The following is a 22,043-nucleotide window of genomic DNA, read 5'->3' as shown; positions in this document are numbered from 1 at the left end:
CGTCTCTCCGCTCCGCTCCGCATCGAATAGGTAGTAGGTCTATTTTCGCCGCTTGCCGCGTCAAGCAGCACAGAGTACATGAGAGCGCTGATGTTCCGCGCCGTAGACGGATCCAGTGAATTTTAGGGGTTTGACGCCGAGCTAGGGACGCATCAAAAACGTGGCGCTGACGTTCTGCGCCGTAGACGGATCCAGTGGATTTTAGCCCTAAAATCCACTGGATCCGTCTACGGCGCGGAACGTCAGCGTCGCGGATGCCGGAGCTAATCGCGGCCATTATAGTCAATGCTCTTAAGTCCACCAGCTGCGGACGCAGCACGTCTCAGAAGCGTCCCAGAAGCGTCTCTCCGCTCCGCTCCCGCATAGAATAGGTAGCAAGTCTATTTTCGCCGCTTGCTGCGTCAAGCAGCACAGAGTACATGAGAGCGCTGATGTTCCGCGCCGTAGACGGATCCAGTGAATTTTAGGGGTTTGACGCCGAGCTAGGGACGCATCAAAAACGTGGCGCTGACGTTCTGCGCCGTAGACGGATCCAGTGGATTTTAGCCCTAAAATCCACTGGATCCGTCTACGGCGCGGAACGTCAGCGTCGCGGAAGCCGGAGCTAATCGCGGCCATTATAGTCAATGCTCTTAAGTCCACCAGCTGCGGACGCAGCACGTCTCAGAAGCGTCCCAGAAGCGTCTCTCCGCTCCGCTCCCGCATAGAATAGGTAGCAAGTCTATTTTCGCCGCTTGCTGCGTCAAGCAGCACAGAGTACATGAGAGCGCTGATGTTCCGCGCCGTAGACGGATCCAGTGAATTTTAGGGGTTTGATGCCGAGCTAGGGACGCATCAAAAACGTGGCGCTGACGTTCCGCGCCGTAGACGGATCCAGTGGTTTTAGGGGTTACGCTCTGCGAACGCGTGCAGTGTGAAACCGGCGTAGGAACGGGATCAGGAAAGGTACGCGAGTCAGGACTCGAACTCGGGTGTCCCGAAAAACATGTCGGCAAACTTGCCTAAGGGGATATCATGGTGTGATATATTCGAATAAAAAGTAGGCCTATGGCTTAATTGGCTTATTACAAATACTACAAATTGCATACTTTGTCTTCAATAACCAATTTAGCCTACATTATTAGACAAATAAAACTTTATAGCTCTACTTTGTACAAAATACTGTTGTATACTATAATGTATTTAAAGTATAGGCTACTTTCAATGCATTGTTACAATGATCATTTCCAGCACACAGATCTACCTAAAATATATTTTGAAATAAAGTGCAAATAAATACACTTTTAAAAAATAAACTGAATTTTCACTTCAAATATATTTTTCTAAAATATATTTTTAGAAAATATACTAAACTACAATTATTTTAAAGTTTGTTAAAAGTTGTTGTGAAAATAGGTAAAAGCATGATGCAAATAAACTTATATCTAGAGTTAGTAAAACTTTTTTAGTATATTTGCAATGTATTATTGAAAAAGGGAATATATTTCAAATCCAATAAAGTATTTTTTTTTCACTAGGGTAACATTAAAAAGAAGAAGAAATGTTTATTTTTCAGAATATTAGAATGATTTCTGAAAAAATCATGACTGCTGAAAATTCAGCTATTCAGCTAATTCAGCTGTTTCCAAACTTTGATTATAAACCCGTGTGCTATGTGACAAAAAAACGGTGCTATATGGCTTTGAGACATGCAAATGCAATGGCGATTTTTCAGTATGCACCTGCACGTAAGAGATTAAAGATGTGTATCAATGTGTCAGATGCTTTTATCCAGAGGTTTAAATTTCTTTCAAGGTATCGACTACATTTTTTTTTTTATCAGTTTGTATTCCTTGGAATCGAACCATTGGTGCTGCTAGCGCCTTGCTTGTTATATGAGAAAATAATATTTGTATATTCGGTTAGTCTAGGTCAGTCAGCATTGCATTTGTCTGTTGTGTTTGGCGCGTGCGCTCTCAAAGCCCAGCAGCTCTCAAACAGCCATGTTGAGTCTCTGAGACAGAAATTACTCAATATCCCAATGAAATAAGGATATTTATCCCCACGAAGGGCTGGACATAAGCGCATCAGCACTGCGATCATCGACCAGGTAAATGCGTTTGTGTAATGCTATATAGTGAAGAAGACTAGTAGTTCTGGGATGAGGAGCCGGCAGTTACTCATGGATTGTGCAGGGAAAACTCATCACACATTTATTACACAGTGCTTCAGATACTTGTTTGTATCACTGCTATAACACATGATATGATCTTTGAGTTTTTGATGCGTAATATCTCTTAACCACTGAATCATATGCCATTTCTCTTATTTAGAAATAGCTTAATAATATTATGGCAAGCCGGTTTAACATCTAATCAGTTGCAGAATGTGAATTCATATATTTAAATAAAAAAAATAATATACATTTCTCTAGTTAAAATGCTACGTAATGTTTGCTCTAGTAAAAACTTAAATTGTAAGGTAACAAGTGCTAAACATAATGTTTAGCAAAAAATATGAATAATTGAACAAAGTAGATCAAATCACAATTGTTCCTATTCAGACTTTGAAACACCACCAGTCTTCAGCACCATGGTTCACCATAAAATCAAAAACATTACAGAAACTCTTCTAAATCTACAACATAACTGAACATTAATCACTAAGGTGTCTTTCCCTTTACTGAAAAACTCAAAAAACAACACTTAATTCCCTTGCAAAGCATGATGGGAACTACAGATCCACTGCCCCCTTAGTTATGTTTGTCAACAACAAAAAACTCATGTAGTTCGAAAAGAAATGGATTAAGTAAACTTCAGTTTTAAATAAATTAAGTGGATTGAACACGATAAAATTAAGTTGTGACAAGATGTTCCATAATCATGTCACTTTAGCTAATTGTATTGTATTAAACTGAACAAGTCTGCTGTAGCTGATGACGTCAGCTGGGTCTCCTTTTCTTTATTAAAAAAACTTTTCTTTGGCTTCCTTGCAAGTACTGGTATTTTCTTCAGGAAATGCAAATCTAATTGCAAACTGATTGATTATGAAAAGGGGGATTTACATGGTATTCCGACAAAGGGTTTTTGATGATGCAAACTACATGTATAGTTCTTTATATCCTTTAGACTCTTCCATGAAAAGAAGATCTTCAGCACTAAAGCAAATACTAGTTAAAGGAATAGTTCACCCGGAAATTAACATTTTGTCCTTATTTACTCACCTTCATGTCATTCAAACCTGTTTGACTTTCTTTCTTCTGCAGAGCACACAAAAAAAATGAACTTTTGAAGAATATTGGTAACTAAACTCTTTTAATGATTATAATTTATGTTCCACAAAAAGAAAGTAATACAGGAGGACTGTTGCTTTGAGGGTTTTTTGTTGTTGTTTTTAGACTAAGTTCTCAAACTAGTTCCATAAATTCCAAATATCTCAAACTCTTCATGGTGATCATTATTCGTTATAATTTATACTGTATATTTAGTGAATTATCTTAAATAGTATCATCCTAACAAAGTCACAGATTTACCACTTTATTTGTTTTTCTCCCACAGCCATCCAGAGGTGCTTCCATCTTCTGTGGCCTTCAGCAAGACTGCTTGTGTTATCCCATCTGATTTTTAATTCGCAGCATAGTAAACGCAGTGTCAAACTGTGTGTCATGTCAGGACCTGTGCCGAGTCGCGCCAGGGTCTACACTGAGGTGAACACACACCGGCCCAGAGAATACTGGGACTATGAATCTCATCTTATTGAGTGGGGGTATGTATTACTTAAATAATATAATCACTTATTATTATTAAATAATGGCCGATGACTTAAGAAAATTTACCGGCCATTAATATTTTCAAACTGCAAAAACAGGCAGTTATGACACCAAATTTTAGATACCAGAGAAAATTCTCAATTTTTTGGTACAGAAGTTTAATAAAGCAATCAAGTGTAAAATAACACTGCATAGTCTTCATTTTATAAATGAAACATGGATTAATCTAGGGCTGCAACTAACGATTATTTTAATAATCGATTAATCTGTCGATTATTTTTCGATTAATCGATTAATCGGATTAAAAACCAACAAAAAAGCATTAATTTCCAACCCTTTATTCAAAAACAGAACTGACAATGCAAATTCACAGTGCATAAAATTCACCAGAAAGTGCACAAACAGGTGCTGTTAACACAAAAAACATACACATGTATCCTTTACGTCTGCCAAATATATAGGCTTTTTAAAAATAAAGTGCACAAAAATATGTATATTTTGGTTTAAAGGGACCTGAGCTGTCAGAACAATAAATCATTTATAAAAATAAAGAAAAATACAAATCAGAAAACTTAACAGGATTTGTTTGAACGTCAGAACTTGGTCTCTACACTACACTCGCACACACTCACAAACTCTCATCCTCACAGATGCACACACGCACAAACTTGTGTTTTGTTTTGTTTTTTGTCAAAGATGTTATAATCTTTAACAAAATGTTTGACATTTTTTGACAAGCAAATGCACAAAAAAAAGTGTTGCGCTCGGTCTCTCTCGTGCGATCTCTGACACACTCGGTCTCTCTCGTGCGATCTCTGACACACTCGGCCTCTCGTGCGCGATCTCTGAAACACTCGGTCTCTCTCGTGCGATCTCTGAAACACTCGGTCTCTCTCGTGCGATCTCTGACACACTCGGCCTCTCGTGCGCGATCTCTGAAACACTCGGTCTCTCTCGTGCGATCTCTGACACACTCGGTCTCTCGTGCGCGATCTCTGAAACACTCGGTCTCTCGTGCGCGATCTCTGACACACTCGGCCTCTCGTGCGCGATCTCTGAAACACTCGGTCTCTCGTGCGCGATCTCTGACACACTCGGTCTCTCTCGTGCGATCTCTGACACACTCGGCCTCTCGCGCGCGATCTCTGACACACTCGGTCTCTCGCGCGCGATCTCTGAAACACTCGGTCTCTCGCGCGCGATCTCTGAAACACTCGGTCTCTCGTGCGCGATCTCTGACACACTCGGTCTCTCTCGCGCGATCTCTGACACACTCAGCCTCTCGTGCGCGATCTCTGACACACTCGGTCTCTCTCGCGCGATCTCTGACACACTCGGTCTCTCTCGCGCGATCTCTGACACACTCAGCCTCTCGTGCGCGATCTCTGACACACTCGGTCTCTCTCGCGCGATCTCTGACACACTCGGCCTCTCGTGCGCGATCTCTGAAACACTCGGTCTCTCGCGCGATCTCTGACACACTCGGCCTCTCGTGCGCGATCTCTGACACACTCGGTCTCTCGTGCGCGATCTCTGAAACACTCGGTCTCTCGTGCGCGATCTCTGAAACACTCGGTCTCTCGCGCGATCTCTGACACACTCGGCCTCTCTCGCGCGATCTCTGAAACACTCGGTCTCTCGTGCGATCTCTGACACACTCGGTCTCTCTCGCGCGATCTCTGACACACTCGGCCTCTCGTGCGCGATCTCTGACACACTCGGTCTATCTCGCGCGATCTCTGAAACACTCGGTCTCTCGCGCGATCTCTGACACACTCGGTCTCTCTCGCGCGATCTCTGACACACCCGGCCTCTCTCGCGCGATCTCGGACGCACTCGGCCTCTCTCGCGCGATCTCGGACACACTCGGCCTCTCGCGCGCTCACTCGCGGAGTTAGCCAGTCCGGCGCCTCATAGATCTGTTCCACTCCGCACTCAACTCAACTTTTTTTTATTTATACTCAAACATCTCTGCGAGTTATTGACTGGCGTAATAATCGCGCAACAACGAATCTATAATGAAATTCGTTGCCAACTCTTTTAATAATCCATTTTGATCGATTTTATCGATTCGTTGTTGCAGCCATAGATTAATCCTTATTAAAGTTGCAAAAGTTATTCAGTCAAGAGCGGTGAGCGATTTTTCTTTGTCTTTTGTTGTTTGATTAACATTAATGACAGACAGCAGCAGGTTTATATTAGGCTGCTGTCACTTTAAGACCGAATGCATGGATCCTGTTACACATGCATTTTTTTTTCTCAACTGTTTATGTTCACTTATTAAGACATAGCTGACTATGTTTGAGAGGATACTCACCAATACAGGCTTTTCTGTCAGGGTTCTGTCACCCTTGTCTGGGTTTTCTCTTGGTTTGGTGACATAGCTGTGACACTCCCGGTTGGTCATGTGTTTGTGTTTAGTCTGGTCTGTTGTGAGCACATGGCTGTCATGTATTTCCTTGTGCCATGTGCTCTCCTGTCAATTGTCTAGCCCCGCCCATCTTATCTCATTATTGATTAATTTCCCCCACCTGCCTGCCTCGTTACCCTCTTATGTTTGTTTCCCTATTTAGTCTCCCCGTGTTTGCAGACCTGTGCTGGTTCGTTGTCCAAGTTCCTCGTGTTTCCTGATCCTGCCTGATTTCTGTCTCGTTTTCCCCCACGAGGGAGTTTTGTTTAGTTTGTTTTCTTAATAAATATACCCATTTGTTTATGCACTTGAGTCCTCGCACCTTTCATCTACCCATTCAGTGACATTTTCAAGCGCAAGAAGACGTGAAAGAGTTCAGTTTTCGCGTGCTGTCTTAGACGCAGATTTCTGGGTGCGTGCTTCGGATGTTTGCGCGCAGAAAACTTCCCACACAGTGAGAAACGAACAAATTCCCTTTCCCTTCTTGCGCTTGAATATTTCAATTGGCAAGGCTTAAACTTTATTGACTGGCCCGAGCTTCGTTCACGTTTTTTCATGTTCTCACAACATTGCATTGCTAGAATTCATAAAAATATTATAGGCCAACTGGTTATTGACACCATCTCATATACTCAACAATGCAGATTTTTACTCTCATTTGGTGCACACACTTGTATATATTTCATTTTTATATAATAACTTTTTTTATACCTTAATTCCATTTAGACACACGCACAATATAATGTTCCTTCTTGTCCATATTGCATATAAACGTATGCGTTTTTTAAATGTTTTATTTATTATTTATTTGAGGTACATATATGCAAGATTGCAGTGATATCTTTAAAGTGGCAAACACAATCAGTTTGCATGGCTTCTTAAGTTCATGTTGTGTTTGAGTTTTCCCCTAGATTCACCAGATTGTACAGGAAACAGGGCCGTTATCAGGGGCTCTGCACACGTTTTGTTTTTCCTCTTCAGTTGATTGATTAAATGCTTCTGCCGCTCTCACTGTGGTTCAGTCCTGCTCTGCTGTAAACATTTCGCTTTTAGAAGAGCTCTTTTGGCTTTAGTTTTGATCTCAGAAACATTTTATTTTCATTTATTAGTTATGGTAAAATGAATTTAATAACCTTGAAAAAATAGGATTTATATATATTTTCCATGCAGCAATCAAGATGATTTTCAACTGGTCCGCAAGTTAGGCAGAGGAAAGTACAGTGAAGTGTTCGAAGCAATCAACATCACCAACAATGAGAAAGTAGTGGTGAAGATACTAAAGGTAAGAACAATTCCTCCTGATTCTGTGGTTAACGAAAATGGATGATGCAAGTATAAACATGAAGGCTTTTGAAGCCACGCTTTTCTCAGATATTAATGTGGCATTGGTGTATGCACCTGTCCAGTTATTAGAGCATGTATTGTTAGTATAACATATTGTTACTCCTCAAAATAAAAAGCACACAGACTAAGGTGTCAAAAGGATACACGTATAAACCGACTTTTCTCTCTTTTTTTAATGCTTTGATGTGATGACGACATATACTTGATGTCAATTTCTATTTTATTGTGATCATTGATTATTCTCTTTTTTTAGCCTGTGAAGAAGAAGAAGATAAAGCGTGAAATAACGATTCTTGAGAACCTTCGAGGAGGTCCAAATATCATCTCTCTCCTCGACATCGTCAAAGACCCTGTGGTCAGTGTTCAGAACGCTTGCTTGTGTGTGATGTTCGTAATACAAAAACAACAATCGAACTATACTATACCGACTTTTGAGTATTTTTGTTGTGATGTTACTTAAGCAAATAAAACCCGTTTACACATTGCAGTCTAGAACACCTGCCTTAGTTTTTGAACATGTGAACAACACAGACTTTAAGGTAAATCTCAATATTTTTTTACTAATCTACAACAGCACAACCCCTATGTAATTAGTTCCTTTTTTGCTTGTTTTTATCAGCAACTGTATCAGACACTGACAGACTATGACATTCGCTTCTACATGTTTGAGATTCTAAAGGTGAGATACCTGCACAAGTGTTTGCATCAAGTACTATATTGTTTTTGTACTTCCTGTGTATAATTGTGATTCCTTAAATAGCTCTTTAATATGATGTCATGTTTTTATGTGTCTCTAGGCGTTGGATTTCTGTCACAGTATGGGTATTATGCACAGAGATGTCAAACCACACAACATCATGATTGATCATGAACACAGAAAGGTAACCAATGTTGACTTTTAAAACAAACCATGTCAACACAGCATTGGTTTATAATATGCATATTCAAGGTATGCAAGATACGACAACACCATGGATTTTTGGAATTACATTAGAAACAATTAAAGTACAATATAACACAATATACTAGAAAAGGAAAGTTGAATATACTGTATATATTTTTAAATATAAAATATTTGAAGACTAAGCCACTTAAGTTTGAAGGTTATTTAAGCTTTTTTTTCACCATGAAAAAAAATGCTACTTTTGTTTCGCAAATTGTGTGTTTATATCTCACAATTCTGGCTTTATTTCTCACAATTGCAAGTTTATATCTTGCAGTTCTGGCTTTATTTCTCGCTATGGCGAGTTTATATCTCGCAATTCTGACATTTATTTCTCGCTATTGCAAGTTTATATCTCGCAATTCTTGCTTTAGTTCTCGCTATTGCGAGTTTATACAGTATGTTGCAATTCTGGCATTATTTCTTGCTATTCCGAGTTTATATCTTGAAATTCTGGCTTTATTTCTCGTTATTGCAAGTTTATATCTTGCAATTCTGATTTTATTTCTCAGTATTTCGAGTTTATTTCTCGCAATTCTGGCTTTATTTCTCGCTATTGCGAGTTTATATCTCGCAATTCTGACTTTTTTTCTCGCAACTCTGACATTATATCTTGCAATTCTGGCTTTGTTTCTCACAATTCTGAGTTTATATCTCACAATTCTGACTTAATTTCCTGAAATTGCAAGATATTCTTTCTTTTTTCTTAGAATTGTGAGAAATAAACAAAATGTTTCATTTATTTTTTATTCCGTCGCTGAGACAAGCTTCCATAGAAGTCCATGTAGCATTAGTTATATATACATCATCAGTAGATAGATAGATAGATAGATGGATGGACAGATAGATAGATGGACAGATAGACAGAAGATAGATTTCAAATGACCATTGAATGCTGTGGTGTTTCAGTTGCGTCTTATTGACTGGGGACTGGCTGAATTCTATCACCCAGGACAGGAGTACAACATCAGAGTCGCCTCTCGATACTTCAAAGGCCCAGAACTACTGATAGATTACCAGGTCAGACGTATTACCATATGTGCGTATAACATTGTCCAACTGAGGAAAACGTGTTGAATTTTGGGGTAGTTTCACCTTTCTGTAATAATATTCGCCACAATACTATCTGGTACAGTTTGGAATTGTTTTTACTAAGGGCATCTGTTGATTATAACCATCCTGCAAAGACTTTCAACACTTTAAAACAGTTTATCTTCTGAGGATGGTTACTCAACCACTCTCCTTAGACTTTGATTGCTGAGCTTGGCCAAAAAAAGTTAAATAAAGCAAAGCTCTATAAAAAGGCAGCTTTTAGAAACCTAAAAACACTTCTCTTCTGTCATTCCAGATGTATGACTACAGTCTTGATATGTGGAGTCTTGGCTGTATGCTGGCCAGTATGATCTTTAGAAAGGAGCCGTTTTTCCATGGACATGATAACTATGACCAGGTAAATATCATTAGGCACTTGATAGATGGGTAGCTCAAGTGACAGCTGAATTAAACTCAATCACAGCACTGGTGGCGTGATGTTGATTTCCACAAAAAAATATGTTGAACCAGGAAATCGGGACAGGCTATTAACCCCGGTTAAATTATGAGCAAAGTGAACCATGAAGCAAGATAACCCAGGATTACTTGTTTACCTGGGGTTTAGAATGATCCATGGGTTAGCATGTTCAAGTGTGAAAAGTCCTTTAGCGTATGATGCCCAGTTTGTCTCTGTAACCATTTGCAAAGTCGGCAAGTGTATGATCCCTAGTGTTTGAAAATCTGTTCCGATTTCCATAAGTTGTGTTGTGAATTCCAGTCTTGAGTAATATCAGAAGAATAATCTCATACCGTTACAATAGCCGCATTTCCATTACCCTTCAAATTGCGAATTGAAAATACGCCCAATGGAAACACGTCAAATTCACAAAAACTCCCATTTATCACAAAAAAGTTTTTACGCTCGCATGAGGTGGTTTTTCAGGCAATTCAAAAAATAAGTATTTCGCAAAACTGCAATGGAAACAGTTTTTGCGCATTAACAGGTCACCTGGCGTATATGACGCGTGTGTTTTGGACAGAATACGAGACAGAGCTCTTTATTAAATTCATAAAAGACCAAAGAATTACGGGAATACTGGATTCTAAACCTCAAAGAAAGGCCACAGTCAAGACCTCGAAGTAGATATGAGGGAGACACACCCAGAAACACCTCATATGAGCCGCTCACTGTTTAAGGCCCCATCCACACTACTACGTTTTAGTTTAGAAACGCGTTTACGTTTGCACCTCCCGTCCACACTAAAACGGCAGAAACGAAGACCTAAAATTGAGAAGTTTAGAAACGCTGCCGACCCCGTTTTGCGTTTTGAATCTCCGGAGGGTGTTTTAGTGTAGACGGGTCAAAACGGAGGACTTTAGAAACGATGACGCAGAGGCTCACGCTCGGCTCTCTGATTGGATGTCATACAATGGAAGAAAACGCACAACAACAGCCTGGATTACCAGTTTCGTTAGTGCAAGTAAATTCTGCATTTCACAATGCTATAACTGCCTACATGCGCCGGAGGCAAACTATTATTCCAGCGATCTGACAGTTCCCGTGTGCAGCGACGGTATCGACCGTACATTGAGCGTCGGTTTTGAGTTAAGCCAGGAAGAACCAGCGCATTGTGGGATAATTTTATCAATGAAGTTGTAGTTCCTGAAGACCGGTGCGAAAACTTTTGAATGTCCAGATCGGCACTTGTCAACCTCAGCGAAATCTGAGGAATAGTCAATCCGTTTCCTGTTTACACCGGCATGCGCATGCCCAGTGCAGGTGAATGGTGACGTGATCCGCGTTTTCAGACGTGTTAATGTGGACGGAGATCAGTTCTAATACGCAGCTAAAACGCTGGTGTGGACGGAGATCGTATTCGTTTTAATTCTCCGTTTCTAAACTAAAACGCAGTAGTGTGGATGGGGCCTAAGAGTCTTTCCTTCCCATTAATGCTTGGATAACACACATATGTCTCCTTTGATTATCAACAGTGGCCAGTGCGGTGGCTGAGATATACATAAACCTACCAACGTCTGTTGCCATCGTTTTTGGAATGACTTCTCGCGAGAGGAAAAAATGAGGTTTTAGTCGGATAACATCGGTTGATGGAAACGCCATCATTTCACAATCGTTTTTTGTCGACATTTAGAAAGAAAATCACAAATCTGTAATGGAATCGCGCCCAGTATCTTTGTTGTTATGCACATATTGTTATTAATACATATAATCAGAGCAATAACAATATGCAAGTGTAAGAACCTCTAAATACACTGTAACATAAACGAATACAGTGGTTGGTCATTACTTTTGAAATTCTTTTTGTAATCATTGTAGTTGACTGAATTAATTACAGTGTTTCTGTATATTCCCATTTCTTCAAAGCTTGTGAGAATTGCCAAAGTTCTTGGAACAGAAGATCTTTATGATTGCATTGATAAATACAACATTGAGCTGGAGCCTCGATTTAATGACATTCTGGGAAGGTGAGCCGTCGTTACGCCTCTTTCAATCATAACCTGCCATCGTTAGAATGGCCTTCTTTAAGTTATTTGAATCGGATTTACATCTGCTTCACGTTAGACATTCCCGTAAGCGATGGGAGCGGTTCGTTCACAGTGAAAACCAACACTTGGTCAGTCCTGAAGCTCTTGACTTTCTGGACAAGTTGTTGCGTTACGACCATCAGACCAGACTGACTGCGAGAGAGGCCATGGATCATGCGTACTTCTGTGAGAGTGTCTGAATTATTACAGTAGTGCATAAATTGAGCTATTGAATTACTATCAAGAGAACATTTAAATAGATTTTTTTTTTTTTTAAATTAACATCTTGCCCCTTGCCTTAGTCCCTGTTGTGAAAGACCAGTCTCGCATGGCAGGATCCACGAATGTGCCGACAGCGAACACCGGAGTGAGCACTGCCACGATGATAACAGGTGAATTAACTCTACACATATACAGTATATAAAATCATTACAATGATAATGGACCCTTCACATTTGCAGGTTTCTCAGAGGCGGGAGTCGTCATAGTTAGGTAAACTTTTATAGTGGTGAATGAGAGGATGCATTACCGTAAATATAGTTTTTGTGTTACCGTTTGCTCAAATACCAAAAGAAAAACTCCACAATAGTGCCTTCACAACTTTCAAAAAGAGGAAAAAAAATAGAGAGATTGATAACGGCAGTCAGAGGAGAGAAAGATGTCAATTTTACTGTCATTTCCAAGCCGCTGTATTAGAAACACCCTCACAGCAGCGTTAACTAGTTTCTTGTACCTTGATGCAAAGGTAATATAAACTATATTAACAAACTATAGTTTATGAATGAACATACATTTTTTTTAAATGAAAATCTAAAATAAGCAGGATTAACGATGCTAATGACTGTTAAAATACGTCATCACAGTCTGTAAAACGGGTCCATGTTATTATGTTTAATATGAAAATTAAATTATATTATTATAATGATTTAAATCTGTAAAATTCCAGCACAACTCAAAGAATCAAAGTAACAACAGAATTATGATTTTGTACCGATAAAAAAAATATAAGCAGATGTAATTGTACTTTAAGGGTACGTTTACACAACAAAGATGTGCTAAATGTTTTTTCTTTTGCATTTTCTGTGGTTGACAATGTCAAAACGACCCCGTTCACACGGATCCGCTGCATACTGCGGTCAGGCTAGTAGTTGGCGATGTCACTTTGTAAAGAAACACTAAGCGCCTATAGACTGAACATGTAATATGCATGTGCATGACTTCACGGTTTTCACAAATTCACCTTTTTGTCGTTTACATGGAGACGATATTGATATAGTTTTGAAAAACTTGCATTTTAAAACATCTTAAATGTTTGTGATTTCAGTCCCCCAAAACACAGTTGTCTTGTAAAATGTACACCCATAAAAATGTATATATTTTATTATTAAACATTTAAAATTATATATATATATAATTTTTTTTTATAAGAAAAAAATTCTTTTACTCAGCGAGGATGCATTAAATTAGCTAAAGTGGCAGGAAAGACTTTTATGTTGGTACATAAATTATTTTGAACATTCTATTCAAAGAATACTGAAAAAAATGCCTCATGTTTCCACAAAAATATTAAGCCGCAAGAACTGTTTTCAACATTGATGACAATAATAAGAATTGAGCACCAAATATACTGATTTCTGAAGGATCATGTGACACTGGAGACTGGAGTAATGATGCTGAAAACTCAGCTTTGATCACAGGAATATATTACATTTCAAAACATATTCACATTGAAAACGGTTATTTTAATTTGTAATAATACTTTACAAATACAAATATTTTACTGTATTTTTGAACAAATAAATGCAGCTTTGTTGAGCATATAAGGCTTTTTTCAAAAACAAAAGAATCACAGACCCAAAACTATTGAATGCTAGTATATCTTGTCTGACTTCTGCATGTCTGACTTTTGCATGCATGACATCCCTAGTAAAGAAAAACTATACAAAATTATTTTTAAAATACTTTTATAAAAAGCAATATAATAATTTTATAATACTTCATACTAAGTATACTACAAAGCCATTAACATATTTACTGACATATCGCTTGACATTTTCTGATATAAACATTATAATTAAACTTTATTTGGAGTTTGTCTTTATTGCACAATGCATATTGCTTAATATTAAACCTAAAATATGTTTTAATATCACTATTAATAAGGATTGTATGATCTCTGTATAATAGCATTCTTTAAATGCAAAATATTTAAAGTGTACCTAAAGTATACTTGCAATAGTTCCACTTTAGCACAATGAAATATACTTAAGCATATTTTTATTTCTGGATAACTGGATAAGTACAAAATTAGTTGTTCCAATTTAGCAGACTTTAAGTATATCAATTTAGTATACTAAACATACAATTGCAGTATATTTATATTAAGTACACAAATATAAATGTATTTGTAGTATACTTAGTATAATAGAAATGTATTTCAAATATATTTTAGTATATTTATTTTTCACTAGGGATGTGTAATGTGAAGGACAGTACAGCTGGTGTCACTGGAGAGTTTGAGACTCCTCTTTTCTTCTCTGTTTGATCAGGAATCGCGGCTCTTCCAGCCTCCACAGCTCTCGGGCCCCTGACCGGCTCTCCCGTTCTCATGGCCCCCGGCAGCCTCAACACTTCAGTGCCTGCAGCCACAGGAGCCGCTCAGTGACGTCCACACACACACACACACACACACACACACACACACACACACACACACACACACACACACACACACACACACACACACACACACACACACACACACACACACACACACCCTGACTGATCCTGGGACTGTTAGATAGAGCTCTTCATCACCCCCACTCACAGCAGCATGAGTTCACCTGAAACTGAATGCACTTCATCATGAGGCGTTCACCTTATAGGGATCGTTCGCCCCAAAAATGAAAATTAGCCCATGATTTACTCACCCTCAAGTCATCCTAGGTGTATATGAGATTCTTCTTTCACACGGAAACAATCAGAGTTATATTAAAAATGTCTTGGCTCTTACAAGCTTTATAATGGCAGTGAATGGTTGTTTCTGTTTTGAAGTCCATAAAAGTGCGTCTATCCATCATAAAAGTGCATCTATCCATCATAAAAGTGCATCTATCCATCATAAAAGTGCATCTGTCCATGATAAAAGTGCATCTATCCATCATAAAAGTGCATCTGTCCATCATAAAAGTGCATCTATCCATCATTAAAGTGCATCTATCCGTCATAAAAGTGCATCTATCCATCATAAAAGTGCGTCTATCCATCATAAAAGTACATCTTTCAATCATAAAAGTGCATCTATCCATCATAAAAGTGCATCTATCCATCATAAAAGTACATCTATCCATCATAAAAGTGCATCTATCCATCATAAAAGTGCATCTATCCATCATAAAAATGCATCTATCAATCATAAAAGTGTATCTATCAATCATAAAAGTGCATCTATCCATCATTAAAGTACATCTATCCATCATAAAAGTGCATCTATCCATCATTAAAGTACATCTATCCATCATAAAAGTGCAAAAGTGCATCTATCCATCATAAAAGTGCGTCTATCCATCATAAAAGTGCATCTATCCATCATAAAAGTGCATCTGTCCATCATAAAAGTTAATCTGTCCATCATAAAAGTGCATCTGTCCATAAAATGCATCTATCCATCATAAAAGTGGATCTGTCCATCATAAAAGTGCATCTATCCATCATAAAAGTGCATCTATCCATCATAAAAGTGGATCTGTCCATCATAAAAGTGCATCTATCCATCATAAAAGTGCATCTGTCCATCATAAAAGTGCATCTATCCATCATAAAAGTACATCTATCCATCATAAAAGTGCATCTATCCATCATTAAAGTACATCTATCCATCATAAAAGTGCAAAAGTGCATCTGTCCATAATAAAAGTGCATCTATCCATCATAAAAGTGCGTCTATCCATCATAAAAGTGCATCTATCCACCATAAAAGTGCATCTGTCCATCATAAAAGTGCATCTATCCATCATAAAAGTGGATCTGTCCATCATAAAAGTGCATCTATCCATCATAAAAGTGCATCTATCCATCATAAAAGTGCATCTGTCCATCATAAAAGTGCATCTATCCATCATAAAAGTGCATCTGTCATCATAAAAGTGCATCTGTCCATCATAAAAGTGCATCTATCCATCATAAAAGTGCATCTATCCATCATAAAAGTGCATCTATCCATCATAAAAGTACATCTATCCATCATAAAAGTGCATCTATCCATCATAAAAGTGCATCTGTCCATCATAAAAGTGCATCTGTCCATCATAAAAGTGCATCTATCCATCATAAAAGTGCATCTGTCCATCATAAAAGTGCATCTGTCCATCATAAAAGTGCATCTGTCCATCATAAAAGTGCATCTGTCCATCATAAAAGTGCATCTATCCATCATAAAAGTACATCTATCCATCATAAAAGTGCATCTATCCATCATAAAAGTGCATCTATCCATCATAAAAGTGCATCTATCCATCATAAAAGTACATCTATCCATCATAAAAGTGCATCTATCCATCATAAAAGTACATCTATCCATCATAAAAGTGCATCTATCCATAGTAAAAGTACATCTGTCCATCATAAAAGTGCATCTATCCATCATAAAAGTGCATCTATCCATCATAAAAGTGCATCTATCCATCATAAAAGTGCATCTATCCATCATAAAAGTGCATCTATCCATCATAAAAGTACATCTATCCATCATAAAAGTGCATCTATCCATCATAAAAGTACATCTATCCATCATAAAAGTGCATCTATCCATAGTAAAAGTACATCTGTCCATCATAAAAGTGCATCTATCCATCATAAAAGTGCATCTATCCATCATAAAAGTGCATCTGTCCATCATAAAAGTGCATCTATCCATCATAAAAGTGCATCTATCCATCATAAAAGTGCATCTATCCATCATAAAAGTACATCTATCCATAATAAAAGTGCATCTATCCATCATAAAAGTACATCTATCCATCATAAAAGTGCATCTATCCATAGTAAAAGTACATCTGTCCATCATAAAAGTGCATCTATCCATCATAAAAGTGCATCTGTCCATCATAAAAGTACATCTATCCATCATAAAAGTGCATCTATTCATCATAAAAGTGCATCTATCCATCATAAAAGTACATCTATCCATCATAAAAGTACATCTATCCATCATAAAAGTACATCTATCCATCATAAAAGTGCATCTATCCATCATAAAACTGCATCTGTCCATCATAAAAGTGCATCTATCCATCATAAAAGTAGGGCTGCCCCCGACTAAAGATATTCCTAGTCGACTAACACTCCTGCATTTTAGCGTTTAGTCGAATAATCGTTCATTTATGATATTAATATAAAAACTTGCGTATATACAAGGAAAGGTATAGTCCAAGTTGAAGTTTAACACTTCCATATGACAGACAATGCTAAAGCATGATATTAGCGCGTTCAAAATGAAAATTAAGCGCTTAAAACAGAATAGTAAAGCGTTTAAAGTATACAGCGCTAGTGCTTAGGACACATAGGCTAATTGTAACATAAAAACAGCAATCAGACTGCCTGTGCATTTTAATAATTTATTATCAATAATACAAACTGTAACAGTTACATGTAAAAAAAACTGTTTTGAATTAAATAAACTAAAATTCGTTCTTTAAAATAAATTAAATAAACTTATTAGTAACTTAGGCCTAGTACAAAACAAGGCAAAAAATAAATAAATACTGTAGCAAAAACTCTGTTTGGTATAAAAATACAGTGGAAAATTAAATTAATATAATTTTTATATCGTTCAAAAGGAAAATTAACAAAAACGAACAATTTAATAAACGCACATGGCACATCGCACAACGGCAAAACTTAGAATAAAAAAAGAAGGCGGCAAACAAATCAACAGGCTAAGTATTTGATTAAATTGTTTAGAACAACTAGGCTATATTTAAGACAAAATGTGGAACAAATAGGCTAATTTAAAGAACGACGACAGATGAGTCTTGACCTGAAACAACAAATTGCAAACATCAGACTAATTTTTCTAACAGAATAAAAAACAACTTCTGCATTATATAAAAACGAATAATAAAAATAATATTTATTTATTTGTATAGCCTACCCGTTATAAAAGTACCCGTTTTTTTTTAATATAGCCTAACGGATAGCAAACAGAAACACTACAAAAAGGAAATTAAGCATTCTTACCTAAGCTTTCAATTCGATTTTATTTTTTTCATATTATGTGAGAGGAACACCAGCTTGTCCACATTGTTGGGAAGAAGGGAGCTTCTCGACTTGTTCACAATGAAGCCGGCCTTTGAAAAGATGCGCTCTGATGGAGTGGATGTGGAAGGGATACAGTGGAGGCGTTTAGCTGCTTCAGAGTTTGCAAACAGCCTTTTTAGGGTCGTCCTTCGACTTTTCAAAATGATCCCACACTTTGGACTTTTTTCCTGACATAATTATTAGCATCAGCCAGACACCTCTCCCACAAGTGCGCTTTGGTATACCGCGAGGCACGAGATCTCGTTGATCTCTCGTTGCTTTGATGTCATGTCATACACTGACTGCGCAGCCCCTGATAGCGTAAATTTTTCACGTGAATTTTTTTTTTTTTTTTTTTTTGCGACTAACCGACTAATGAAAATGTATTCGACCAAGCCCTCCTCATATCGACTAACATTTAGTCGACTATTTGGGGGCAGCCCTACATAAAAGTGCATCTATTCATCATAAAAGTGCATCTATCCATCATAAAAGTGCATCTGTCCATCATAAAAGTGCATCTATCCATCATAAAAGTGCATCTGTCCATCATAAAAGTGCATCTGTCCATCATAAATGGCATCTATTCATCATAAAAGTGCATCTATCCATCATAAAAGTGCATCTATCATCATAAAAGTGCATCGATCAATCATAAAAGTGCATCTGTCCATCATAAAAGTGCATCTATCCATCATAAAAGTGCATCTGTCAATCATAAAAGTAAATCTATCCATCATAAAAGTACATCTATCCATCATAAAAGTGCATCTGTCAATCATAAAAGTGCATCTATCCATCATAAAAGTGCATCTATCCATCATAAAAGTACATCTATCCATCATAAAAGTGCATCTGTCAATCATAAAAGTGCATCTATCCATCATAAAAGTGCATCTATTCATCATAAAAGTGCATCTGTCCATCATAAAAGTGCATCTGTCCATCATAAAAGTACATCTATCCAATATAAAAGTACATCTATCCATCATAAAAGTGCATCTATCCATCATAAAAGTACATCTATCCATCATAAAAGTACATCTATCCATCATAAAAGTACATCTATCCATCATAAAAGTGCATCTGTCAATCATAAAAGTGCATCTATCCATCATAAAAGTGCATCTATTCATCATAAAAGTGCATCTATCCATCATAAAAGTGCATCTGTCCATCATAAAAGTACATCTATCCATCATAAAAGTACATCTATCATCATAAAAGTGCATCTATCCATCATAAAAGTGCATCTATCCATCATAAAAGTGCATCTATCCATCATAAAAGTGCATCTGTCAATCATAAAAGTGCATCTATCCATCATAAAAGTGCATCTATTCATCATAAAAGTGCATCTATCCATCATAAAAGTGCATCTGTCCATCATAAAAGTGCATCTGTCAATCATAAAAGTGCATCTATCCATCATAAAAGTGCATCTATTCATCATAAAAGTGCATCTATCCATCATAAAAGTGCATCTGTCCATCATAAAAGTGCATCTGTCAATCATAAAAGTGCATCTATCCATCATAAAAGTGCATCTATTCATCATAAAAGTGCATCTATCCATCATAAAAGTGCATCTGTCAATCATAAAAGTGCATCTATCCATCATAAAAGTGCATCTATTCATCATAAAAGTGCATCTATCCATCATAAAAGTGCATCTGTCAATCATAAAAGTGCATCTATCCATCATAAAAGTGCATCTATTCATCATAAAAGTGCATCTATCCATCATAAAAGTGCATCTGTCAATCATAAAAGTGCATCTATCCATCATAAAAGTGCATCTGTCAATCATAAAAGTGCATCTATCCATCATAAAAGTGCATCTATTCATCATAAAAGTGCATCTATCCATCATAAAAGTGCATCTGTCCATCATAAAAGTGCATCTGTCCATCATAAAAGTACATCTATCCATCATAAAAGTGCATCTATCCATCATAAAAGTGCATCTGTCCATGATAAAAGTGCATCTATCCATCATAAAAGTGCATCTGTCAATCATAAAAGTGCATCTATCCATCATAAAAGTGCATCTATCCATCATAAAAGTGCATCTGTCCATCATAAAAGTGCATCTATCCATCATAAAAGTGCATCTGTCCATCATAAAAGTGCATCTGTCAATCATAAAAGTGCATCTATCCATCATAAAAGTGCATCTATCCATCATAAAAGTGCATCTGTCCATCATAAAAGTGCATCTGTCAATCATAAAAGTGCATCTATCCATCATAAAAGTGCATCTATTCATCATAAAAGTGCATCTATCCATCATAAAAGTGCATCTGTCAATCATAAAAGTGCATCTATCCATCATAAAAGTGCATCTATCCATCATAAAAGTGCATCTATCCATCATAAAAGTGCATCTATTCATCATAAAAGTGCATCTATCCATCATAAAAGTGCATCTGTCAATCATAAAAGTGCATCTATCCATCATAAAAGTGCATCTATTCATCATAAAAGTGCATCTATCCATCATAAAAGTGCATCTGTCCATCATAAAAGTACATCTATCCATCATAAAAGTACATCTATCCATCATAAAAGTGCATCTATCCATCATAAAAGTGCATCTATCCATCATAAAAGTGCATCTGTCCATCATAAAAGTGCATCTGTCCATCATAAAAGTACATCTATCCATCATAAAAGTGCATCTGTCAATCATAAAAGTGCGTCTATCCATCATAAAAGTGCATCTGTCCATCATAAAAGTGCATCTATCCATCATAAAAGTGCATCTGTCAATCATAAAAGTGCATCTGTCCATCATAAAAGTACATCTATCCATCATAAAAGTGCATCTGTCAATCATAAAAGTGCATCTGTCCATCATAAAAGTACATCTATCCATCATAAAAGTACATCTATCCATCATAAAAGTGCATCTGTCAATCATAAAAGTGCGTCTATCCATCATAAAAGTGCATCTGTCCATCATAAAAGTGCATCTATCCATCATAAAAGTGCGTCTATCCATCATAAAAGTGCATCTGTCCATCATAAAAGTACATCTATCCATCATAAAAGTGCATCTGTCAATCATAAAAGTGCATCTATCCATCATAAAAGTACATCTATCCATCATAAAAGTGCATCTGTCAATCATAAAAGTGCATCTGTCCATCATAAAAGTACATCTATCCATCATAAAAGTACATCTATCCATCATAAAAGTGCATCTGTCAATCATAAAAGTGCATCTATCCATCATAAAAGTGCATCTATCATCATAAAAGTGATATGATGGATAGATGCACTTTTATGATGGATAGATGCACTTTTAGGAATTGCACTTACACCTAGGATGGCTTGAGGGTGAGTGAGTAAATCATGTGTTAATGTTCATTTTTGGGTGAACTATCCCTTTAATGCATATATTCAGGCAGAGGTGTGCAGGCTGTGATATTACATACGTGTCGTGACTCGTGCCATTAAAAAGCTTAGCTTTTACTTAAAAAACGGAGCATCCAGTGAAGCGCGCTGTAGCGCAGTATTTCTCTCTGCATTCAGTGAGCAGATCCTCAGATCCTCTCAAGTGTGAATGATACTGCCATCATACAGTTGTGGTCGTAGTTTGGTGCTGTTTACCGTAGCTCACGTCAGGTCACAGTCGCGTTTACTCAACACAACGTAATGTCTTCAGCTCCTCTCACTGTGGAAAATGGCAATGCCATGGCATATTTTATTTTTGTATAAAT

At 37.3% G+C, this 22,043-nt stretch overlaps 1 protein-coding gene across 1 annotated transcript; it reads left to right on the top strand.

Annotated features, from left to right (window-relative positions):
* Positions 1 to 1,949: 1,949 nt before the first annotated feature.
* On the top strand, positions 1,950 to 19,041 carry csnk2a4 (casein kinase 2, alpha 4 polypeptide). Its single transcript, XM_077204417.1, has 13 exons — positions 1,950 to 2,089; positions 3,537 to 3,744; positions 7,329 to 7,440; positions 7,756 to 7,857; positions 7,991 to 8,041; positions 8,122 to 8,181; positions 8,300 to 8,383; positions 9,355 to 9,465; positions 9,794 to 9,895; positions 11,861 to 11,961; positions 12,059 to 12,207; positions 12,324 to 12,413; positions 14,571 to 19,041. Exons 2-13 carry the CDS (start codon positions 3,644 to 3,646, stop codon positions 14,684 to 14,686), a joined length of 1,179 nt encoding a protein of 392 aa, XP_077060532.1. The 5' UTR covers positions 1,950 to 2,089; positions 3,537 to 3,643; the 3' UTR covers positions 14,687 to 19,041.
* Positions 19,042 to 22,043: the final 3,002 nt, after the last annotated feature.

Source organism: Siphateles boraxobius, unplaced genomic scaffold (assembly GCF_051911475.1).
Source record: "Siphateles boraxobius isolate OS27281-9 unplaced genomic scaffold, OSU_SipBor_1 5, whole genome shotgun sequence".
Taxonomy (NCBI): domain Eukaryota; kingdom Metazoa; phylum Chordata; class Actinopteri; order Cypriniformes; family Leuciscidae; genus Siphateles; species Siphateles boraxobius.
The sequence above is the reverse complement of the archived record's forward strand: the minus strand, read 5'-3'. Positions and strand labels throughout refer to the sequence as shown.

Coding starts and splice junctions, on each gene's coding strand:
- csnk2a4 (XM_077204417.1), top strand. CDS start 3,644: ATGTCAGGACCTGTGCCGAGTCGCGCCAGGGTCTACACTGAGGTGAAC. Junction 7,441..7,755: donor TAGTGGTGAAGATACTAAAG/GTAAGAACAATT, acceptor CTCTTTTTTTAG/CCTGTGAAGAAGAAGAAGAT. Junction 12,414..14,570: donor CACTGCCACGATGATAACAG/GTGAATTAACTC, acceptor CTGTTTGATCAG/GAATCGCGGCTCTTCCAGCC.